This window comes from Hippopotamus amphibius, chromosome 3, assembly GCF_030028045.1.
Source record: "Hippopotamus amphibius kiboko isolate mHipAmp2 chromosome 3, mHipAmp2.hap2, whole genome shotgun sequence".
In the NCBI taxonomy this organism is placed as follows: Eukaryota; Metazoa; Chordata; class Mammalia; order Artiodactyla; family Hippopotamidae; genus Hippopotamus; species Hippopotamus amphibius.
This window is the reverse complement of record NC_080188.1, coordinates 115,262,279-115,288,494: the sequence shown is the minus strand read 5'-3', so window position 1 is coordinate 115,288,494 and position 26,216 is coordinate 115,262,279. Positions and strand designations below refer to the sequence as shown.

General features: G+C 37.9%; 1 protein-coding gene across 1 annotated transcript; it reads right to left on the bottom strand.

Moving 5' to 3' along the window:
• Positions 1 to 1,638: 1,638 nt before the first annotated feature.
• On the bottom strand, positions 1,639 to 24,931 carry MS4A5 (membrane spanning 4-domains A5). Its single transcript, XM_057725663.1, has 5 exons — positions 24,779 to 24,931; positions 18,674 to 18,802; positions 16,241 to 16,297; positions 14,772 to 14,924; positions 1,639 to 1,749 (listed from the first exon to the last, which is right to left on the bottom strand). The coding sequence occupies exons 1-5, from the start codon at positions 24,929 to 24,931 to the stop codon at positions 1,639 to 1,641; spliced, it is 603 nt and encodes a 200-aa protein (XP_057581646.1).
• Between the last annotated feature and the right edge of the window lie 1,285 nt (positions 24,932 to 26,216).

Here is a 26,216-nt window from a genome sequence, read left to right as displayed (position 1 = left end):
TCTCAAAGGGTGGTCTGGGAATCTCTGGGAGTTCTGGAGACCCTTGTAGGGGTCTGTGACCTCAGAACAATTTTCATCATAATACGAAGACCTTATTTTCCCCTTTGCATGGGCTTACAGCGGTATTCTCCACAGGCTATAGAACAGGAGACACAATGAGAAATGGAATGCAAAAGCAGCCCAGAGAACAGCTGTCTTCCATTAAGCCAGAGTGAAGCAGTAGTTTCCAAGCTTTGTTCTGCACTGGAATCACCTGGGAACCTTCAAAAAATATAGATGTCCGGCTCTCACCACATTCTGATTTAATTGGTATGTGGTGGTGTGCAGTGCACTGGGGCTTCTAAAAGTTCCCTTTGAATGTGCAAATTAAATGGGGATTTGTTTTTCAATGGGTATAAAGTTGCACAAGATAAGTTCTAGACATCTGCTCAACAGCAGAGTATTTACAGTCAATAGTACGGTATTGTGCACTTGAAAATAGGTTAAGAGGACAGACTTCATGTTATGTGTTTTTTACCAAAAACCAAAATCAAAACCAAACCCCATAAAAGAACACAAGGAACACTTTGGAAGTGATGGATATGCTTAGTACCTTGGTGATGGTGATGGTGATGGTACCAGGGCATATGCACACATTAAATGTGTGCAGTTTTTTTTTGGTGAATAAACTGTAGCTTAATAAAGCTAAAAAATAAAAATAAAACAATGTCAAGTAACCTTAAAAAAAAGATTTGCAAAACTATCTATCATTGTCACTCTCTACACTAAATTTTGTTATTTTGGAAAATAGAGTTGTCTTAGTAAAAACGTTTCTTGTATTAATGTGTAATGAGTGGAACAGTTTTTCAGAGTGTCTGGAGATTCTGAGACCAAAAATATAAAAGACGTTGGTATGTTGGTATAGAGAGTAAGACCTTGGGATCTGGAGCCAGGCCACCTGTCGATACCATGACTCTGCCACTGCACACTTTGTGACCTTGGGTACATGACTTATCCCCTCTGTGCTTCAGCTTCATTGTCCGTAAAATGAGTGTAATAATAAAATTCACCTCTTAGATTTTTGTGAGATTAAATGAGCACTACACCTAAGACACAGTGTGGCGCCTGGAACATTGTAGTGGCTTCCACCAACATTTGCCCTCCTCATTGTTACTGTTCTAGTTGTTATAAGTGGCTAAAATGGGTCGATGTAAAATTTGGGGGCCCAGCCATTCTTGCAGCCAGCTCATCTTTCCACACAGCAGTGAAGCAGCAGCCCCTAGGTAGAGTCTCTCCGAGAAATCAGCAGGAGGTGTCTTGGATCTGATCTCGCCACACCCTGGGCTCTGGTTCATTTCTCTGGTTCTTCCAGTGACAACCAACCCTACTTTGCTGTCCTTTTGTGCGGTGAACGCAAGACGAACACAGGAGGTGACACCAAGGCGACCGTGTGGTTTGGGGAGAGGAGGAGATGACCTTGCGAAGAAGCAGGATGTGTTTTTTCAGCTGAAATGGTCCCAGACCCCACTCCCTTGAGTCACTCCCCTCTGCTTCAAGGAGTTCTCATCCTTAAGACTCTGTGTTCCTCCTGGCTTTTCCTCACAAGTATGATTCATCTCTCGGTAATGTTATATCGCATCTTTATTCTCACAGTGCTAGTCAACAGCATTCCTCACAGTCACCACAGTCAGCGGGTCCCCTCAAAATTGAGAAAGACAGGGAAATGAATAATTCGATAATGCTGAAGGCCATCAACATGATCAAAATTCCCTGTAACAGAAGAAAAAAAAAAGAGTCATGGTATTAGTACAGTAATACTCATATAATAGTAGTTTCTGATGACAGTGAGGTAGCAGTCAGTGCCCAGGTAAGAAAAGCCATTCCACATGTCTCAAGTGTATCTGAGTCTTAGGAAGCTGATTAGTAGAGGATCTTGAGAGCATGCGGCTATTTTAGCACAGCGTGGTACAGCATAGCACAGTGTAGGACAGCATGTTATTTTCTAGAGAAAGTTACACGAAATCATCTACTTTGTAAATTGTATGTAGGAAATCCTCCATTTCATAAATATGTGCAATGCAAAGAAATAATATTTAAAAAGCGGTCTGTCGAAAGAGAAAGAAGAGTAAGAAACATGAAAAAGGACCAAAAATAGAAAAGGAAAGAAAAAGAGGGGGAAAAGAAAACTACAGCCTCAGAAAAAGAGGAACATGCAGAAAAAGACACATCAAAAGATGATAATAGTGACTTTTTTGTTCTTTTTGTTACCACTAAAGACCTTTAAAATATTTTGCGTTGTGGCAACCAGGAGCACATACAGAGACACACACCTTGTTAGGAGACCAGAGGGTGGACATACTTGTGTTTTGCAGCCAAGGTTTGTAAAGATTAATATGGTTAACATTCTGTTCTACAACCATATTTGTCTGCGTGTTTTGACTATAGATTGAGAAATTGTTTATTTTAGAGTCACATAGTATCTCTTGGTGAAGTTACCGTAATTTACTTATTCATTAGTGACAGGAAATAATTTATTTCCTCTTTCTCCTCTTCTGTTCTTTTCTGCTTTTTGTTTTGTTTTGTTTTTGTTTGCTTGTTTTTACCACTCTGACCAATGCTGCAATAAGCATTCTTGCACCATATCCTTATATATAGGTGACTTAATTGCTGTGGGGATGGATACCTGAGTTAAAGGTACGTGTATCTTTCGTATAAGTGAATGTCTCCTTGCTTTCCAAAATGGTAGTAACATTTCACATTTCTACAACTGATATACAAGAACATCCTTTTCACCATCTCCGTGCCAGTGATAATTTTTATAACTTTAATTTTTGCCAGTCGAGTGTATGTAAATCCTAGTCTATTGTTAGTTTAATTGGCACTTCCCTACAGGTGAATTTGAGCATCACTCTGAGTGTCTTAGGGTGCTACATTTGCATTTTTGTTCCTTCCTTATGTGTTCTTGACTTTTTGTTACTTCCGTTTTCTCTTTGTGTATAAAAACATTAAAACTTTGCTGTTATCTGCTTTAAAAATATTTTTCCAATTCTTTTGCCACACCAGAGTTTTAATGTAAATATATATATATATTTTTTTTACCCTTTTTTGCTTTCTAGATCAGATATATCACACATTTCCATCACCCCAGTAAGTTCTCCAGTGTTCCTTCCTAGTCAATCCCCCTCCCCCCTCCAAAGGGAACCACTATTCTGATTTCTAACACCATTTGTTAAATTTGCCTGTTAATTTTTGTGTCTGAACTTGTTTATTTGGTATAATGGATTGAATTTCATCCATGTTGCTGCATGCATCAGTATTCTATTGTCTGAACAGTCACAGTTCGTTCAGCCACTCTGTAGCTGATAAACATTTGAATTGTTTCAAGTTTTTAATTGCTGTGAATGTATTTCCCAAGAATATTCTTGTATATATTGCTGAGATATAAATTAGGTCTATGCTTAATTTTGTGTAAAGCTACCAAATAATTTTCCAGGGTGATTGAACCATCTTACATCCCCACCGAAAATGGATAAGAATTCCAGTTGCTTCACATTCCTGCCAGCACTTGGTTTTGCCAGTCCTTTTTTTTTTTTTTTAGCTCTTTATTGGAATATATTTGCTTTACACTCTTGTACCAGTTTTTGAGGTACACCAAAGTGAATCAGCTGTATTTATACATATATCCCTATATCCCCTCCCTCCCGCGACACTCTCCCACACTCCCTGTCCTGGCCCTCTAAGGCATAACCCAGTCCTTTTAATTAAAGTTATTCTGGTGTGCATGCAGTGGTATCTTAATTGTGATTTTAATTTGCATTTCTTTGGTAAGTAGTAATGTTGAGCACATACTCACATGCTCACTAGGTATTGGTATGTCTTTCTTTGTGAAGTGCTTGTTCACGGCTTATCTATTTTTTGGTTTTTTTTTTATTGATTTTCAGGAGTGCTTAATCTGGATATGGGTCCTCTGTCAGATATGTGTATTGAGGAGATTATCTCCCATCCTGTGCCTTGCATTTTCACTTACTTTTTTTAAAAAAATTGAGATATAATTAACATATAACATTGTGTACAGGCTTCCCTGGTGGCGCAGTGGTTAAGAATCCACCTGCCAATGCAGGGGACATGGGTTCGAGCCCTGGTCCAGGAAAATCCCACATGCCACCGAGCAACTAAGCCCGTGCGCCACAACTACTGAGCCCACGTGCCACAACTACTGAAGCCTGCGCACCTAGAGCCTATGCTCTGCAATGAGAGAAGCCACCACAATGAGAAGCCCGTGCACTGCAGGGAAGAGTAGCCCCCGCTCATCACAACTAGAGAAAGCCCATGTGCAGCAACAAAGACCCAATGCAGCCAAAATAAAATGAAAAAAAAAAACATTGTGTACGTTGAAAGTGTACATGTTGATTTGATACATTTATATATTACAATATAATTACCACCATAGTGTTCATTAGCCAGCATTTCTATCATGTCACATAATTATCATTTCTTTTCTGTGACGAGAACATTTACAATCTAATCTCTTAACAGCACTGAGGTATGTAATACAATAGTATTAACAGTAATCACTATGCTGTGGATTAGATCTCTAGAACTTATTCATCTTGTAAATGGAAGTTTATACCCTTTGACCAATGTCTTCCCAAATCCCCCACCCCCAGCCCCTGGTAACCATCATTCTACTCTGTTTTTATAAGTTTGACTTTTTTAGATTCCATATATAAGTGATATCATACAGTATTTGTCTTTCAATATCCGACTTATCTCACTTAGCATAATGTTCTCAAGGTCCATCCATGTTGTTACAAATGGTAGAATTTCTTTCTTTTTCATGGATGAAAAATATTCCAGTGTGTATTGTGTGTGTGTGTGTGTGTGTGTGTGTGTGTGTAATATTTCCTTTATCCATTCATCCATCAATGGACAGTTAGTTTGTTCCCATGTCTTGGCTATTGTAAATACTTCTACAGTGAACATGAGGGTACACATATCTTGTAGAGTTAGTGCTTTAGTTTACTTTGGGTAAATACCAGTGTGGAATTGCTAGATCATATAATAGTTCTATTTTTAACTTTTTTTTAGCAACCTCCATACTGTTTTCCATAGCGGTAGCACTAACTTACTTTCCTACTAACAGTGCACAAGGGTTCTCTTTTCTTCACGTTCTGGCAAACACTTGTTATTTCTTGTCTTTTTGATAGTAGCCATCTGACAGGTGTGAGATGATATCTCATTGTGGTTTTGATTTGCATTTTCCTGATGATTCATGATGTTGAGCATCTTTTCATGTACCTATTAGCCTTTTGTATGTCTTCTGGAAAAAAATTGTCTATTCAGACCCTCTGCCCATTTTTTAATTAGATTTATTTTCAGCTGTTGAATTGTATGGCTTTTTAAATATATTTTGGATATTAGACCCATATCAGATATATTACTTACAAATATTTTCTTCTGTTCCATAGGTTGACTTTTTATCTTGTTGATGGTTTCCTTTGCTGTGCAGAAGCTTTTTAGATTATTTTTGCTTTTGTTGCCTTTGCTTTTGGTTTCAAAAGCAAAAAATCATTGCCAAGACCAATGTCAAGGAGCTTACCACCTATGTTTTCCTTTAGGAGTTTTATGGTTTTAGGTCTTACATTCAAGACTTTAATCCATTTCGAGTTTATTTTTGTGTATGGTGTAAGATAGTGGCCCAGTTTTATTCTTTTGCATGTGACTGTCTGGTTTTTCCCAACACCATTTATCATAGAGATTGTCCTTTTCTCATTGTATGTTCTTGGCTCCTGTGTCATACATTAATTGACCATATACGTATGGCTTTATTTCTGGGCTCTCTATTCTGTTCCACTGATCCCTCTGTCTGTTTTTATGCTGATACTATACTAGTTTGATGATTATAGCTTTGTAATGTGGTTTGAAATCAGGAAGTGTGATGCTTTCAGCTTTGTTTTTCTTTCTCAAGATTGCTTTGGCTATTTGTGGTCTTTTGTGTTTCCATACAAATTTTAGGATTTTGTTTTCTGTGTTCATGAAAAAAGCTATTGGAATTTTGGTAGGGATTGCATTGACACTTGATTGCTTTGGGTAGTATGGACATTAATGATACCAACTCTTCTAATCCATGAGCAGGAGATATCTTTCCATTTCTTTGTGCCTTCTCCAATTTCTTTAATCAGTGTCATCATTTTCAGTGTGCTGATGTTTCACCTCCTTGGTTAAATTTATTCCTGTTTATTTATTTTTATTTATTTTTTAAACAATCTTTTTTTAAATTGTGTTTGTTTATTTATTTATTTATTTATTTTATTGGCTGTGTTAGATCTTTTTTTTTTTTTTTGCTGTGCACAGGCTTTCTTCTTAGTTGAGGTGAGTGGGGGCTACTCTTCCTTGTGGTGTGCGGGCTCCTCATTGCTATGGCTTCTTTTGTTGCAGAGCACAGGCTCTAGGCGCATGGGCTTCAGTAGTTGCAGCACATGGGCTCAATAGTTGTGGCTCACGGGCTCTAAAGCACAGGCTCAATAGTTGTGGCGCACGGGCTTAGTTGCTCCGTGGCATGTGGGATCTTCCTGGAGCAGGGATCGAACCCGTGTCCCCTGCATTGGCAGGTGGATTCTCAACCACTGCGCCACCTAGGAAGACCTATTCCTGTTTATTTTTGATGCAGTTTTAAATGGGATTGTTTCCTTAATTTTTCATTCTGATAGTTTGGTATTAGTGTATAGAAATGCAAGTAGCTTTAGTTTATTTTTTATCCTATAACTTTACTGAATTTGTTTATTAGTTTTAACAATTTTTTGGTGAAGTATTTTCGTATATAATATGTCATCTGCAGACATACAGTTTTACTTCTTCCTTTCTGATTTGGATGCCCTTCTTCCCTCCCCTCCCCTCCTCTCCCCTCCCCTCCCCTCCCCTCCCCTCCTCTCCCCTCCCCTCCCCTCCCCTCCCCTCCTCTCCCCTCCCCTCCCCCTCCTCCCCTCCTCTCTCCTCTCCTCTTCTTTCCTTCTTTACTTCTAATTGCTCTGGTTTTATTGCATAGGACATACACTGTATGAATTCAACTTTTGGTAATAATCTGTAAAAGTTTTATTTACCAATATATAGTAATTTTTGTTGGCATGTGCTATAAAAATGTGTATTCTGTCATTGTTGGGTAAATATATCTATTAGCTCTAGTTTCTTACTTTTGATATCTTAAGCATTAAAACATACCAAAGTCTAAAGTTCTTCAGACCTTTACCCTCTTTTCAGGTAAAACTAAAGCCTTTAGCAAACACAGATAGCAAAAACAACATTTGCTTCTGTTTCTACTTGTATGTTAATGTTGTCTGGTATTTTAAATACTTTATTTTTAATCCTAGTATATATTATTAATACTGCATTACACAAGCAGTATTCACTGGTGTGTGTCTACATATTTATCCCATCCTTTGTTCTTTATTCCTTGTTGCATGTCATTGTGTTATCATTTTCCTTCTATTTGGAGTTCATTTTTTATTATTCCTTTAATGTGGGTCTGCAGGAGGCAAACTCAATTTTTGTATGTCTGAAAATTCTTCATTTCACCTTCACTCTTGTAAGATATTTTAATGGGTAACGACAGGTTATTGGTTGGCATGTTGAAGATCTTATCCTACTGTCTTTTGGCTTTTATTGTTGCTTCTGAGAAATTAGCTGTCAGTCCAATTGCTTCCAGTTTTTCCTTTTTGTAATTTTCATAGTCTTTAAATTTTTTTTTTAGTTTTAGTTATGATTACAGAGAATTGAGAAATGAAAAGATACCATGATTTGAAAAATAACTCAGCAAATTGATCTAAGTTCGTTTTCAATTTAACATAAGGTTTTTCAGAGCCTTATGATTATTCAAGATAAGACCACAGAGAACTATTTTCAACTCTTCTAGTTTGCAAATCTAACCAGTTCCTTCCTAGACTACTGTTACTGTCCCGTAAAACCATCTCATGACTAACTCCAGCTGACGAAACCCTATTAATACCCTTCCCTATTTCCCCCTGTTGAGTCTGAAACTCTGTGCTCTCCTCTGCTTATCAAATTTAATAAAGCTTTTAATTGTCATAGATTTTCCTAGTGGTCTTTGAAGGTGCCAGATAGTCATGGAGGCCCTGGAGAGATCTAGCCAGACCCCTCACCATTATGGTGCTGGTCCTCTGACTCATCTAGTGCCTATTCCACTGGATCCCAGTGAGCCTCCCTGTTTGCACATCAATGCTGGTGAGGTGTTTTCATTGATCAGGGTTTATTTATTTGTCCTAGGACTCTGGTTTCCCAGGACATCTTCATTATCTCTTCAGACTTATTCTTGTTTTCTTTTTCCTCAGTGAAGGTCTGTCAAAGCTTTGCCACTAGCCATCTTGCCCGCCCATCTGCCTTTTATCTATATTTTTGTGCATCTGTAAGAATAAGTCATAGGGTAGAAGTCATTATAGATTTTATAATGCTATCTTCTTAGGCAGCCACAGGGACTAGTGAGTGAAAGGCTCTTTGACCAATATCTCTTCTAGGACTAACTATCTTGGATTACTCATTAAAATCTTAGAAGACTTTTTGTAGTCTTGTCTGTGTATGAGAAATTGGCTGTCGGAGAGATTTCTTTTTCACAAATTCCACCTGTTGGAGGCGTCTGATTCCTTATGTCAGTAGGCCAGGGTGGATTATCCAAGGCTCTCAGTATTCCTAATATCTTCTTACTTCCTGGTTAATCATTGACTGAGTTCTTATGAATTAATTCTGTGTTATATTTCAGTGCATGATTTGACTCCCATTCTGAGAATACGGATTATATAATACATTTGTCACTTTTTCCCACTAGCAGATACGGACTACTTTCCCTGGACAACTGTTTATCATTCTTTATCACGTTAGGCAGGAGATTGGTTATTTTGAAAACTTCATCAGAGAAAGAGTACACTTGAGACTGTTAGATAAGATCTTACATAACACCACCACCACCACTACCACCACATGCCTTTATTGACTAGCATTTCTCTAGAAGTAAATAGTCCAAAAGATAGGACAGCTAAGAGACAGGTGGCCCAAGCGCCTCAGAATTACCAAGTAAACTGCTTCCACTCGAGACTATTGGAACAAAACTCCCCCTGCCCCCAAAATGACAGATGCCATGGATGGTGATGTGCTTATCCTCTTGGCTGTTTTCTCCTTTCTATGCTAGTTCAGGGTTCTAGATTATTGGCAGACAACCCTACAAACATGGTATTACCCAGACAGTCTTCTTTGAAAATTAGTATTGGCATATTTCTTCATTCACTCATACTGACAATAAGGGACAAACTCCTAGAAAGACACAATCTACTAAAACTAACTCAAGAAGAAATAGAAAATCTGAATATACCTATAACATAATTTTATAACTTCCCACAATGAAAAGTTCAAGCCCAGAGGACTTCACTGGTGAAGTCTCCTAAATGGTTTTAGAAAATTTATTACCATTACTTCACAAAATCTCCCAGAAAGTATAAGAGGAAAGAATATTTCCCAGCTCATTCTGTAAGGCCAGTTTTAACCAGACACAAAAATCAAAGACATTACAAAAAAGGACAATTATAAACCAATATCCCTTATAAATATAGATGCAAAAGTCTTTAACAAAATACTAGAAAACTGAATCCAACGACATTTAAAAATTATTATGCACTATGACCAAATAGGATTTATCTCAGGAATGTAAGGTTTATTTAAGATTAAAAAAATCAATGCAATACACCATATCAATAGAATAAAGAACAAAAACCACATGATCATCTCAATAGATAGAGAAAAAGCATTTAGCTAAATTCACCACTCATTATAGAAATGTTCAGTACAGTAGAGAGAGAAGAGAATGTCCTCAACCTGATAAAGTCCATCGGGAAAAAAGTCCTCAGCCAACATCATGCTTAATGGTGAAAGAATAGATGCTTTCTCCCTAAGTACAGGAAAAAGATAAGGGTGTTTGCTCTTGTAACTTCAACATTGTGCTGAAGGTTCTAGCCAGGGCAATTAAGCAGAAAAAGAAATAAAAGCATCCACATTGGAAGAGAAGAAGGAAAACTATCTCAATTTGTATATGATTTGTTCCTATATATAGAAAATCCCAAGGAATCCTCTAAAAACTATTAAAAATGATAAATGAGAGCGAGATTGTAGAATATATTGATATAAAAATCAACTGTATTTCTTCTATACACTAGCAGTGAATGTTGCAGAAATAAAATTAAGAAAACAATTCCATTTGTAATAGCATAAAAAAGAATAAGATAGGAATGAATTCAGCAAAAGAAGTGCCAGCTTGTATACTGAAAACTGTAAGGCATTGGTAAAAAAATTAAAGAACTAAAAAAATGAAGAGGTCCATGGATCAAACAACTTAGGCTACAGATTTAATGCAATACTTATAAAAATCCCAGCTGGCTTTTCTTTTCCAACAAATTGACTGGATGAACCTAAAATTCATATGGAAATGCAAAGACCCACAACAGCCAGAACAACTCTGAAAAAGAAGAACAAATTTGGAGAACTTGCACGTCCCCTTTTCGAAACTTATTACAAAACTACCGTAATCAAGATAGAGTGGTTTTCTATTGGTGGGAATGTAAATTGGTGCAGCCACTAAGGGAAAACAGTGTGAAGGTTGGTTAAAAAACTAAAAATAGAGTTACCATATGACCCAAGTATGCCACTCCTGAGCATATATCCAGACAAAACTGTAATTCAAAAAGATACATGCACCTCAGTGTTCACTGCAGCACTATTTACAATAGGCAAGACATGGAAGTAACCTAAATGTCCATCGACAGAGGAATGGATAAAGAAGGCATGGTATGTATGTGTATATATATATGGTGAAATATTACTCAGCCATAAAAAGGATTGAAATAATGCCATTTGCTGCAACTTGGTTGGACCTAGAGATTATCATACTAAGTGAAGTAAGCCAGACAAAGACAGATATCACTTACATGTGGAATCTTAAAAAAATAATACAGATGAATTTATGTTACAAAACAGAAATAGACTCACAAACATAGAAAACAAACTTGTGGTTACTAAAGGGGAAGGGGAGGAGAGATAAATTAGGAATTTGGGATTAACATACATACACTACTATGTATAAAATAGAAAACCAACAAGGTCTTAATGTATAGCACAGGGAACTCTACTCAATATTTTGTGATAACCTGTAAGGGAAAACCTATAAGGGAAAAGAATCACTTTGCTGTACGCTTAAAACTGACACAACATTTTAAATCAACTACACTTGAAAAAAAAAGACAGCATGGTTCTGGCACAAGGATAGACGTATAGATCAATAGAATAGAACTAAGTGTCGAGAATAAATGATTACATTTATGCTCAACTGATTTTCATCATGTACCATGAAAATAATATAGGTAAAAAAAAAACCCTAAATCTTTTCTACAAATGGAATGCTTGGGCAATATGCAAAATACTGAAGTTGGACCCTTTCCTCACACCATACACAAAAATTATCTCAAAATGGATCATAGAGCTAAGTATAAGAGCTAAAACAATAAAACTCTTAGAAGAAAACACAGGAATACATCTTTATGACCTTGGGTTAGGAAATGGTTTCTTAGATACATTAGCAAAAGCACAAGCAAGAAGAGAAAAAAAAGATAAATTATGCTTCCTCAAAATTAAGAACTTTCATTTTGCAAAGATTGAACCTTAGTGTATGCAAATTAAAAAAATCTTTTAGGTGACCTAGGCATGCCAGAATGTAAAGTAGACCATGACAAAGTAATCTAATTGCATTACTAACATATGTAATAAATTCACAGAAGAGGATTGGAGGTGGGGAAAGGTGCTTATAGAAGTTTCTTTGGAATTGAAAGGAGTCTGTAAGAATAAATGCAAATGGAACTATTCATAAGCACTATTTCCCTAGGAGTTATCAGTTATATTTAACTAAGTTACATTTAGGTGATATATATTATATTTAACTGATACATTTACATTTAACTACTATCCCATCAGTTAAATACAACATCATATATCAGTTACATTTAGCTGGTAAGTTGCTATTCATAAGTTGATTCCCATGGAGGTCTCAGTTAACAGTTCTGACACCATTATACATGTATAAACTGTAATTGAGCAGCAAATGGATGGAGGATGGTGGGAGTCAGGTTTCTCACTGTTGGAGGGGGAGGTTACACATCACCGATGGGGGAGGTAAAATGACCCATGTGGTAATGGAATAGTCTTGTAGAGATCACTATGAAACATATGCCGAGACTAATGTAGACAGCAGTGGATACGTGAAGAAATATGTACAGATATGTATATACATGGGTTAGTACACACATGCATTTCCTCACTCTGTCAGCTGAGAGGGAGGGCCTACGAAGCAATGGCACTCCAGTAGCAAGAAGTACACACACCTACTGCCTATGTCTTATTTCTTAATATGATTCTCCAACAGAGGTAACCAAGGCTCCTTGGAGAATTGGCCTGCTCTAGGCCTGGGGCAGGGGATATACAATATACACCAATAAAAATTAAAAAAAAAAAAAAGAGGAGCCTGGAAAGTCTCATAGTGCCAGGAAGTATGGAAATGCTAAAACAAACACCCCTCTCCCCCACCCCCCCACACACATATAAGGATATGCCAAAGGATCACAGGAGCCAACTGAAAGAGTTCACCGTGGCTAACACTGAACAATTTCCACAGCAAAATAGTTTTAGATGATAATTCAAAGCATAAAATAAAAACCTATAAATCTATACTGATATCAATACATGGTTGAATACATTAGTAACTATGTAGAAGGAGAATAGGCAAATCTCCCATTTAGAAGAATTTCAAATACTTTCTGTAGATACTCTGTCTTCAAGGAGTTGGAGCCTAACTTCCTACTCCTTAACTGTTGGTTGCACATAGTGACTTCATTCCAAAGACTATAATACGGAAGAGGGGAAAAACAGTTAACTTGATACACAGAGGTATTCAGTTTATGAAAACTCATCAAACTATACACTTAAATCTTAAAAAGTTTAAAGTATATGTTGAACAGTGTCTTTTTCTGCAGAAGCCTTCATACAAAGGCTTCCAGGAAAAACTATTGATCATACAAATTGAATTTATCAAATTATCTGAGGCTTAAATCAGTTGTGTCTCAAAAAGATGAATACAGAGAAGGGTATATATAGTGTCTCATGGGATAAAGTTAGTCAAAGTGTGGTCCAAGTAGGGATAGGTCAGATTTTGTAAACTAAAGCAGCAATCTTACCTTTGAAGTACATGAGTCTGTGAAGAATCATATGTCTGAATTAGAAAATGTCAAAATAGCTTGATCTTAGATAGTTTATTTTGAACATAAGGATAGACGAACACCCTGGAGGCTCCTGTCTTAATTCCTTCCAATAGTTATCTCTCCCAAGATGAATATTATTCTAATTGGCTATTTTTTTTAAGATAATCTGTCTTTTCTCACTGGTTGCTTTAAGTTTTTATCTTTTGTTTTCTACATTTTCACTGTAGTGTGTCCGGGTGTTTGGGATTCACTGGACCTCTTGCATATGTGGGCTGATGCTTTTCATTGGTCTAAAATCTATCTGTTGTATTTCTATACACTAAAAACAAAAGATTAGAAAGAGAACTTCAAGAAAAAAATCCCATTTACCATTGCATCAAAAAGAATAAAATACCTAGGAATAAACCTACCTAAGGAGACAAAAGACCTGTACTCCAAAAACTGTAAGATGCTGATGAAAGAAATCAAAGATGACACAAACAGATGGAAAGATATACCATGTTCTTGGATTCTAAGAATTAATATTGTCAAAATGACTAAACTAGCCAAGGCAATCTACAGATTCAGTGCAATCCCTATCAAATTACCAATGGCATTTTTCACAGAATTAGAACAAAAAAATCTTAAAATTTGTATGGAGACACGAAAGACCCCAAATATCCAAAGGAATCTTGAGACAGAAAGGCAGAGCTGGAGGAATCAGGCTCCCTGACTCCTCACTATGCTACAAAGCTGTAGTCATCCAAGCAATATGGTACTGGCACAAAAATAGAAATATAGATCAGTGGAACAGGATAGAAAGCCCAGAAATATAATAAACCCATACACCTATTGTCAATTAATTTATGACAATGGAGGCAAGACTATACAATGGGGGAAAGAGTGTCTCTTCAATAAATGGTGCTGGGAAAACTGGACAGCTACATGTAAAAATATAAAATTAGAACATTCTTTAACACTGTACACAAAAATAAACTGAAAATGGATTAAAGAGCTAAACGTAAGGCCAGACAGTATAAAACTCTTAGAGGAAAACATAGGCAGAACACTCTCTGACATAAATCGCAGCAATATCTTTTTCGATCCATCCTCCCAGAGTAATGGAAACAAAAACAAAAATAAACAAATGCGAACTAATTAAACTCAAAATACTCCACACATGATTCAAATGTACATCTAGGACTGTGAACTATTACTACACTGATCTACCTGTTTTTCTTTTAATATATCATTTTATTTTGTGGAATATATTTACTGGTATGCATGTTTTATCTCCTCATCTGTGAACTAAAGGTGGGAGTTACAATGTATTTATTTTTCTATTCCACGGTGCCTGATATACTGTCTACCAGATACTATGATTTCTGTAAAATGTTTCTGAATAAAATAAAATACACGTCTGCAGTGTTATTTGGTCGGTGCTGATGGGGTGCTCATAAATCTTTAAGAATAAACCCATTTCTCCTCACCCTAAATTTCCAACATACTTACAATGAATAGAATGGTAACAGCCTGACACTGACCACTTTCTTCAGCATAGCCACAAAAGTAGTTTTGATCTAGAATGAAACCAAATATGAGGAGAATGATTCCAGCTGTTGCTGCCAGGGCACTAAGAGAGTTCATCGTTCGGCTCAGCGTCACCTGAGAGAGTAAGAACATAACACAGTGACTCAGCCCAGCCGAGTCCATAGGCAAAGCAACGGATGGGGAGGCTGGAGGGCAGGGTTTCAGTCACAGCGTTGAGATGCTTCAAAGCAGCTGTGTGATCTTATGTGAGGTCAGTTTACCTCTTTTGGCTTCAGATCCTCATCCACAGAAATGAGGGGATCCAGTGAACTTGTAATAACCCTTCCATCCCCCCAAAACTGTGCCTAAGTTAACTCCCATTTAATTGTGGGGAGCGGTGCACAGTGGACAAAACAGGTACTTAGGGGGTGGCCACATTACGTTGCCTTTGGATGCTCCGGTAAAAGTCGTGACCTGTGTACATTTGTGTTTCATGACTGTTTAACTAAACCTTGTATTTCTTTGCAATTTTTATTTCCTCCTAAAACTACAAGCCCACGGGAGATGTATCAATACTTTGCTGAGAATAATTTGTCTTATGAATTAATATATCCTATCTTTGCTTCTTTGGGAACAGTAAAAATACTCTACTTGTAACTTACTTGTAAGTTAAAATTTTGCATTGATTAACACTGTATTATTTATTTTGAGATTCTGCTTACAAGATTGGATTGGGTTGTGTAGATAGTGTACCTATCACATGAGTCAGACCAGTGCCTGCCAAAGTGTCTGGCATGCAGTAGGCACCAAAAATACTACAGAAAGAATAGATGAGGGAGTTACTGGAATACTGAGACCCATTCTCCCATCTGGCTGAGTAACTTGGACAAGTCATTTGATCTATGCCTCAGTGTCTAAGAAGAGATGCAGACGTAGAGAACAGATCTGAGGACACCGCGGCGGGGGGCGGCGGGGGGAGCTGGGATGTAGTGAGAGATTAGCATCGATATATACACACTACTAAATGTGAGATACATGACTAGTGGGAAGCTACTGCAGAGCACAGGGAGATCAGCTTGATGCTTTGTGAAGACCTGAAGGAGTGGGATAGGGAGGTTGGGGGGGGAGCTCAAGAGGGACGGGATATGGGGATATATGTATACACGTGGCTCCTTCATTTTGTTGTACAGCAGAAACTGACACAATACTGTAGAGCAGTTATGCTCCAATAAAGACAAAACAATTTTAAAAAAAGAATTAACCTGGATGTCCTAGAAACTAATGTTTTATGATTCTATGAAAAAAAAAAGAAGCAAACACCATTGATTGGTATCAATACTTGACATTTTGTGGAATCATAGTGGTTTAATGATTTTCCAAATTCATTTTCAAGGCTGAAATGAATTATTTCAAAGTTATACATTTTTTGGAAAAGGGGACATATAACTTACCAGAGTTTCTGTGGTTTTTCTTTCTAGTGCAACTAGAAAGGCTCCAGAATTAATGAACTGTTAAAAAGAATAAATATCTTAGTGATGGACATGTTTAGCTGACAGTAAGTAATTCTCATGTAATAGACAGCTACTTGTTTCTTTTACATACCCTCCTTCTTAGTTCACACCATCCTCAGGGCAGTGAGAAGGGTGAGATGCCTTGTATGATTGTCCACAAATGAATAGTGGACAAAATACTGGACTAGAAATTTGCTTTAGTCTTACCTATTTATCTGAACATGAGAATGTTTTTTTTTTAACCTTACTGGGCTTTAGTTTTCCCATCCACATTCCTTTTATAGTAATCGTGGACCCAGCTTTAATATCATGAGAGACTGGTGTCGAATCAGTTTACAACCAATAAGATCGGATTTCACCATTTGTATGAGAAACCTCCTTCATACCCATTTGCCATCCAGTTTGTACTCTTGGATGAGAATGTGGGTGGAGTTGCAGCTAATATGCTGGAAATTCTGGAAAAATCCCAATAATTTTCATGAAGGTGAGTCATGTTGTGGTAGCATCATGGTCTAGTAGAAACTTTAAATCTGATTACAGCTTACCCATTTTAAAATTCCTACTCCCATGGGCTGGTATTTCTTCAGCTTCACCCCTCCACTCTCACTTTCTGTGCTGAACTCAGAGTTCTCAAAATAGAAGATGTTCTTTCTCCCATACCGTAAGCCCATGTTTCTTTTGCCCATGTTTATCCCTTGGTATGCAGTAGCATAACCCTACCCCTCAACACCCATGCATCCTCCACTCCTCTCCTCCGTGTGTGTCCTCACTTGATTGACTACGCAATCCTTTAAAATTCAGTCAAGCCGCAGATGTTTCGGGACGATCTCCCCTCCGTTTTGTAGATGTCTCTCCTGCTGTAAAGTCGGCTTGCAGGTCCTTTATCACCGCTCATCACACCATATGGTAACTGTCTTAACACTCCACTCAGTTGAGACCTTGGGACCAGGGACTGTCCTTTCTCTGAATCCCCACATGCTGCCCATTCTCTGGTACTAAAATAGGTGCTAAAATAATGTTTATTGAATGTGATGAAATGTGATTAAGTAAAAGCTTCTATGCAGCTCAAAGGTACGTCTGAGAAGCCTTCTCTGCTTCCCTACTTCTCTAAAGAATAAATTGATCTTTCATCTCTGCTTAGGTAAGCACTTTCTACACCTCTGTGATATCATTTATCAACTACCTTGACATGACCTGTTTGCATGTTTTCCTGCTTGCTAGGCTTGAGAGCCTTTTGAAGGAAGGGCTCATGCATTACTCTTTTTCTTTCTTTGTTTTTACCCCCAGTTTTATTGAGATATAATTGTAATACAGCATTGTATAAGTTTAGGGTATACAGCATAATGATTTGACTTACATATATCGTGAAATGATTACCACAGTGAGTTTAGTTAGCATCCATCCATCATCTCATTTAAGTACAAAAAAAGGGAAAAGAAAGCAAAAACAGAAAAAAAATTTTCCTCCTTGTGATGAGAACTCTTAGGATCTACTCTTTTAAAAATTTTGCTGTGTATCATAAAGCAGTGTTAACATAATGGTACACATTGCATTTCCAGCACTTATTTATCTTATAACTGGACGTTTGTGCTGTTAGACCAGCTGCATCCAATCACCTCCCCACCATGCCCCGATCTCCTTTTTAGAGTCCACACGTAAGTGAGATCATATGGTACTTATCTTTCTCTGTCTGACTTATTTCAATTAGCACCATGCACTGAGGGTTCATTTGTATTGTTACAAGTGGTAGGATTTCCTCATTTTCTTATGAACGGGGCTGAATAATATTCCAGAGTGTGTGTGTGTGTGTGTGTGTGTGTGTGTGTGTGTAACACAACTTCTTCATCCATTTGTCCACTGATGGACACTTAGGTTGTTTCCATATCTTGCCTATTGTAAATAATGCTGCTGTGACCGTAGGAGTACAGATACCTCTTTGACAGAGTGTTTTTATTTCCTCTGGGTATATTCCCAGACGTGGAATTTCTGGGTCATATGGCAGTTCTATTTTTAATTTATTGTGAAACCTCTATACTGTTTTCCATAGTGAGGGCCCTTATATTAGTAACCTTTGGGTCCTCACTGCCTTCCTCTATGTATCTGGCTTAAAATAGATAGTAACTCATTTTGAATGAATAAATGGACAAACACATGTCAAGAACCACACAAGTATTCCCAAAGGAACCTCAAGACCCAATGATGGAATATAAGTAACTCTGATGAATCAATGGGGAAATCATTTCAACAAGGCTGAACTTTATAATAATTTTCCAAAGCTTATCATCCTATGAAATGAGCTAAATGTAGTTCATTTCATTGCTAAGAATTCCCTATAGGCATGGCTTCAAATTGAACTTGACTGACTATACTCACCAAAACGGAGCTCCAGAATGGATATCCTGAAATAAATATAAAGGGAAACCTTGGATATGGGTTTTCAAAGGTGAAAAGTAAAACAATTCCAAAAGAAAAGTTCATCAGTCCAAACAGGATCTGCATAGTCTGTAAACAGAGGAAAAAGTCATGGTGAGGAAAAAAGCAAAGTGGTGGGTTTCCCTTTTGAAAATTTAGAAGATCTCCTTTTGGTTAAAAGGATTTGGCAATTACCCCCTTTTATAAATAAGGGAAGTACAGTAGAACCTTTTTTTATAATGACAGTAGAAGCTCCTACAGGTATTTTCTTGATCCCTCTATCTGGTGTTTGGTAATAGGTAAAATGATCTAAATCAGTGCTCCTGAAAATGTAGTCCATGGATGGGTAACATTAGGATCACCTGGGAATTACAAATGCAGACTATCAGGTCCTGTCCTATACTTACTAGATAGAATCTTCAGGTGAGACTGAGACGTCTGTGTCTTAAACTCTCCAAGCATCAGGGAAATGCAAATAAAAACCGTAAAGAGATATCACCTCACATCTGTTAGAATGGCCATTATCAAAAAGTCAAGGTAGCAAATGCTAGTGAGGATGTGGAGAAAAGACAACACTTGTGCTCTGTTGATGGGACTGTATCACTACGGCAAACAGTACAGAGATCTCTCAAAATATGAAAAATAGTACTACTGTGTGATCCAGCAATTCCACTTCTAGGTAAAAATCCAAAGGAAATGCAATCACTGTCTCGAAGAGGTATCTATGCTGTCATGTTCATTGAGGAATTATTCACAATAGGCAAGACACGGAAACAGCCTAAGTGTCCCTTGACAGATGACTGGATAGAGAAGATTGCACACACACACACACACACACAAAATGGAATATCAGTCTTAAAAAAAGAATGATGTTTACAAAAACATGGATGGATCCTGTGGGCATTATGCTAAGTGAGATAAGTCAAAAGAAAAGACAAACACTGTATTATATCCTTTATACGTGGAATCTGAAAACATTGGACTCACAGGAACAGAGAGTAGAATGGTGGTGGCCAGGGACTGAGGGGCGGGAGAAATGGGAAGAGGTCAGTCAAAGGGTACAAACTTTTGGTTTTAAGTTCTGTAGATCTAGGTTACAGCATAGTGAGTACAGTTAACAATACTCTATTATGCACTTGAAAGTTGCTGTGAGAGTCAAGCTTTAATACTCTTACCACCACCACCACAACAATAAAAACAGTAATTATGTGCGGTGAAGGATGTGATAACTAACCTTATTGTGGAAATGTTGCAATGCACGTGTGTATCAAATCATCACATTGTACACCTTAAATTTACACAAATGCTGTGTGTCAGTTACATCTCAATAAAGCTGGGTGGGAAACCTCAAAGTCTTTATCATATAATGGTAGAGTTTGAAAAACACTAAATTCTAAATCACCATACCAGCCTGGCCTCAAGCAGTAGACTGTCAGAAAGCCCTTCTGCTGATGACCAGTGCTCTGAGCCTGTGGATGTACTCTTATGTCCCTGAGCCCAGAGCACTCCCCATCTTTTCTACTTTTTCCTGTTTTTTTCTCTTCATGCCACACTTGTGATGCCCTACAATACCAAGCAGTGGTTTGACGAATGCTAGCAAAGATTGATGAGAATGACGTGAAGAATGGAAGGTATACAATGTATGAGTCTGTGTCCTCTGTCTTCATTTATTTTCAGCCCACCTTCTCAGACAGTAATCTCCTTTACTCCCATAGCAGCTACTACCTTTGAGCAGGTGAGTTGTAAACGATACCATCTTCCTCAACTCCAGACCCACATTTTTAGCTCTCATCAAACACCCCCACTTGAATGTCCCACCACCACCTTGCATTCCATATGTCCAGAAATAAGTTCACTTTTCTCCCTTTAAACCTTGTCTTCTTTCTGCCTTCTCTGTCTTTATTTTTATCACCATCTTTTTTCTTAGGTTTGAAGTCTTAAGGTCATTTTCTGCTCTTCTAATGTCCCTTGATCCCCTGCAGTCAAAAAGTAGCTAAGCCTTCTTCTCTCTATTTGCAAAATCATAAATATTTGGCTTTTTTTCTTTTTTCTTTCCCTGTTGCAACCGATGTCAGGGCACCTATTTCATACACCCTTAGTCCCCCCCATATGTAGTTACACATGTACAAATATTCCCAGTCTGTCTCCATCTATAGTTGGTAAGTTGACCCCCTTCTCTCTTTCCTTCTTGAGGATGAGCTCTTGCACTGAGCACACATTCTCTTCTGCTTCTCAATGCCCTAGGTATTCTAGGGGCAAATACTACTCTTGCAGTGAGAAAGCCTGATATTCGGAGAGTAAGCTCAACTCAGTAGCCACTACCATTCACCTGAACTGTTAAAACTGTTTTCTAACTGGCCTTTCTGCACCAGCCTCCTTTTTGCCTATGCCAGTAGTTCCAGAATGAGGCCTGGGGACGTGGTATTATAAAGCTCCATAGGTCATTTTATTGATTTTATAGATTGGAAACTACTTGTCTACATTATAAAATCTAAGTAAGGATGGAATATAGGATTCTTGGCAATTAGGTTTCCAAATTACTTTCCTGGTTATTTCTCCCCATCCCTTAGTTTTTTGTTTTGTTTTGTTTTTTTGTTTTTTGTTTTTGTATTTTTTAACATCATGGTAAAATATAAAATAACATAAAATCGGCCATACTTACCATTTTATTTAAATTAATAAATTAATAAGCTTCATGTTTAAAAGAAGTTTTAGGCTCACAGAAAAATTAAGTGGAAAGTGCAGAAGCTTTCCATATATCCCCTGCCCCTTCCTATCCTCCCCCACTATCAACATCTCCCTACCAGATGGCACGTTTCTTAAAACTGATGAACCAGCATTGACACGCAATTGTCAACCGAAGTTCATAGTTTACATTGGGCTTCACTCTTTGTGTTGTATTCCAGGGGTTTCAGCAAATGTGTGATGGTGTGCATCCACCCGTATCCTGTTGTACAGAATAGTTTTCCTGCCCTGAAAATCCTCTGTCCTCCACTCATTCATCCCACCCTCCCGCCCTCATCTCCTGGCAACCACCGATCTTCTTATCGTCTCTGTATTTTGGCTTTTCCAGAATGTCATATAGTTGGCATCATGTAGTTGGTAGCCTCTCCAGGCTGGCTTCCTTCACTTAGCAGAGTATGGTTTAGATTCCTCCTTGTCCCTTCAGAGTTGCTCCATTTCTTTTTAGTGCTAAGTAATATTCCACTGTGTGCATGTACCACAGTTTGTTTACCCATCCTGGTTGCTTCTTATTTCTTATTTTGCACTTGTAAATCCTCACACATATTTCAAGCCTAGTTTGTTTTCTCCCAGCTCTCCTTTGCCATTCCTGAGCTATGCTGCCATCAGCTTTTGGCCATGGTGCATTCTTCATCTAGAATATTCTGCCTCCCTCCTCTCCCCTCATTAAGATCCCATCACCTCTGGGATAGGGAGGGTGGGAGGGAGTTGCAGGGGATATGGGAATATATATATAAATACAGCTGATTCACTTTGTTGTACAGCAAAAGCTGGCACAGCAGTGTAAAGCAATTATATTCCAATGAAGAGCTTAAAAAAAAATCCCATCACCTCATCTGTGTTCAGATTGGCATGATGTTTTCTCATCCCTTTTAGCTGCAAGTAATTGTTTCCTCTCTGGGTTCTGCCGCCCCGCCACCAACACCATTTATGGCTTTTAGTAAATGGTACATTGAAATGTAGTTATTAACATTTTCATTTTATTAATTTTAAATTATGTATTTACTCTCCTCCGTAAGAGAAACTAGGTTGTGTTTATTTCTGTAGGCCCCATAGTGTGAAACATAGTTTCCTGCACATAGTTTAATACATATTTGTTAAAATAACTTTCACTCTTCAGCAGAAGTTTGCATATCACTGTATTTGAATAGATGCTAACACAGTTTAGGCTGATGGCCCCATTCTGCATGTCAGTAGGCCATCTTTCTCTACCAATCTGGTTTTTGTTTTTCTGAAAAAAATTTATTTCTTTCTATTTTTCATTCTTAGAGGCTGGGGGTTAAAAGGATATTTTCTAAGATATGGGCAATATTATAGCCTCAAACCTGAATCCCTGCATTGTCTGAAAGGATTGGTAAATAATTGATAATTAGTGTTGATGAAGTGGCTAGATGGATGGATAGATGAAGACTACAGTTTTAAGGGGATTTTTGTGCAAAAAATCCCCACGTACAAAAATACCATACTATTGTGGTCAAACTGAATTTTGATTTCTCATTGAGAAAATATGAAACTGTAGAACTCAATAACCCAGGGTGTAGAATTTAGTCTGTTGACTTCTATTTGATTTTCTCCTGTCTTTGTTTTCTCTGAACTTGACTGGCAAAAATCTTATAGGTGGTCAGTTTGGAGATTTTTACTTTGTGATTTTTGAGGGCCCAGAGATCTTGGCTTATTTAATATTTTCATTTACATAGAACCTTATACATACTTGATATAGAAATGTGATACACAGTCCCTGAATTTAATGAGTGTAAAAGTTTGAATTGGCTCCTACCTTAAAACATTGTGCCACCAACCATAAAGAAAACAAAAAGACAACTTACAGAATAGGAGAAAATATGTGCAAACAATGCAACCGACAAGGGCATAGTTTTCAAAATATACAAACAGCACATACAACTCAACAACAAAAAACCAAACAACCCAATTGAAAAATAGATAGAAGACCTAAATAGATATTTCTCCAAAGAAGACATATGGATGGCCAACAGGCATGTGAAAAGATGCTCAACATTGTTAATTATTAAAGAAATGCAAATCAAAACTACGGTGGGGTACCACCTCACACCGGTCAGAATGGCCATGATTAAAAAATATATAAATAACAAATGCTGGAGAGGGTGTGGGGAGAGGGGACCTCCTACAGCATTGGTGCGAGTGTAAATTGGTGTAGCCACTGTGGAGAACAGTATGGAGGTTCCTTAACAAACTGAAAGTGGAGTTGCCACATGATCTAGCAATCCCACTCCTGGGCATATATCCACACAAAGCTATAATTCGAAAAGATGCATGCACCACAATGTTCATAGTAGCACTATTTACAATAGGCAAGACATGGAAGCAACCTGAATGTCCACTGACAGCTGAATGGATAAAGACATGGTATATATACACAATGGGATATTACTCAGCCATAAAAAAGAATGAAATAATGCCATTTGCAGCAACATGGATGGACCTAGAGAGGATCATACGAAATGAAGTCAGAAAGAGAAAGACAAATACCATATGATATCACTTATATGTGAACTCTAAAATATGACACAAATGAACTTATCTATGAAACAGAAACAGACTCAGAGACCTAGAGAACAGACTGGTAGTTGCCCAGGGAGGAGGAGGGGAAGGGGAGGGTTGGATTGGAAGTTTGGAATTGGCAGATGCAAATTATTATATATAGAATAGATAAACAACAAGGTCCTACTGTATAGTACAGAAAACTATATTCAATGTCCTGTGATAAAGAAAAAGAATAGGAAAAGAATATTAAAAAGAATGTGTATATATGTATAACTGAATCACTTTGCTGTACAGCAGAAATTAACACAACATTGTAAATCAACTACACTTCTATAAAATAAATTTAAAAAAAAATTGTGCTATCAGGTATATATTGTTTCTTTTCTTCTCCTCTTACCCCCATCTTAGTTCAGGCTTCTATAAAAAGGTACCATAGATTGAACAGCTTATAAACAACAGAAATTTATTTCTCATAGTTCTGGAGACTGGAAGTCTGAGGTCAGATTGCCAGCATGGTTGGGTTCTGGAGAAGACCCTCTGCCAGGTTGCAGAGTGCTGACTTTTCTGTTGTATCCTCTCATGATGGAAAGAGAGCTAGCTAGCTTTCTGACCTCTTCTTAGAAGGGCGCTCATCCCTTTCATGCAGCCTCCACGATCATGAACTCATTACCTCCCAAGAGCCTCCTCTCTAAATACCATCACACTGGGATTATGGTTTCAAATATGAATTTTGGGGATAACAGACATTAAGCCCATAACATACCCTCAGTAGAGCTTACATGAGGGGCAGATCTTACTCACCCCTAAGATTTTCATTCTTGTGGCAAGTAACTTTGGAAAGGGCATGCTAGACTCATAGGTTGTGCCTGTAATGTCCATTGACTGAAATTCGGGAACAGTGATGTCTGGAGGAAATACCAGAAACACAGGATGCTGTGCAGCGTTTGACTCCATGACGGCGCAGTTGATATTCTGAAGTGAAAAAAAAATGATTTAGTTGATGCTTCAGTCTAGGTCATGTTCTTCTCCTGTACCAAGGCTGTCTGGAGCACTCTCATTGCTGTTGTGCCTTGTCTTGGAATTATAGAACTCTTGAGTCACAGAGTGATGGAATCTCAGGATGGGTCAAGATCTCAAGAAGGTTAGTGAGTAAAAGGCCCAGAACAGGGGGTCAGAGGACCTGACTGGTAATCCTGATTCAGTTAGGAATTCACTGTGACCTTGGGCAAGTCACATCCATTCTCTTGGTTTCAGCCTCCTTGTATCTACACTGATTAGGTTGTATTAGGTGGTCTATAAAGACATTTCAATTCCCAAATAAATGAGTATTGTGAACATTTATTCTAGTCCTCTCTCTTCAGACAGGCAGAAGACAAAACCTCTCAGGCCACAGAATTAATGAGCGACTTCTTGAAGCAGACATAGTGTCTATTTAGCCTGTCTCTTTTGTTTTTTGCCACCTGATTTTAGTAGCTTGGCTGTGAACAAACTTCTTCAAGACCCAGTGGCTTCAAACAGCCACCGTGTGATTTTGCTTACAATTCTGTGGGTTCTCTGGGCGGTTCTACTGGGCTGGCCCAGCTCAGCTTTTCTCCGCCGGGTTTTCTTATGCATCTGTGGTTATCTAGTGGAGTGACCAGAGCTAGATGATTCAGTATGGCCTGAGTCACATATCTGGAAGTTGGCAGACTCTTGCTTCCAAATGTTTCTCAGGAGTTTGCTGAACCGTGTGTGCTAATGTCCCATTTCCTAAGCAAATGGCATGGACAGCCCTGACTCAAGGGGTAAGAAAACAGACCGCATATCTTCAGAGGAGGATCTGTGCTGTCATAGTGCACGGATGAAGGGAGGGGAAGAATTGTATTCATTTATACTCTGGACTTTGTCATCCTCTGTTGTTTCCTATTAAGATCAGATCTTCCTAAGTTGAAAATCATGATGTGGCAGAATGTAGCCCCTTGCCAGTTAGAACATTTTAAAAGACCACTGCCCCCCCCACAAGTTCTTTTCTCTGAATTTACCTTCTCTCATTCAATTTTGCATAGATACAGCATCCTAATGGTGATCATCCATTATGAAAATACTTTGATGTTGGGTTAGAGTTCTGAGTTAAGCAAACTCTATTCCAACTACTTTATAATATATTGTACCATTTCATCCTCCTCACTCATAGTTTAGCTTTCCTCTGGACCTTTTCCAGCTTCTCTCTCTCTTCCCTGCCCCTTTCTCTAAGCGTGAT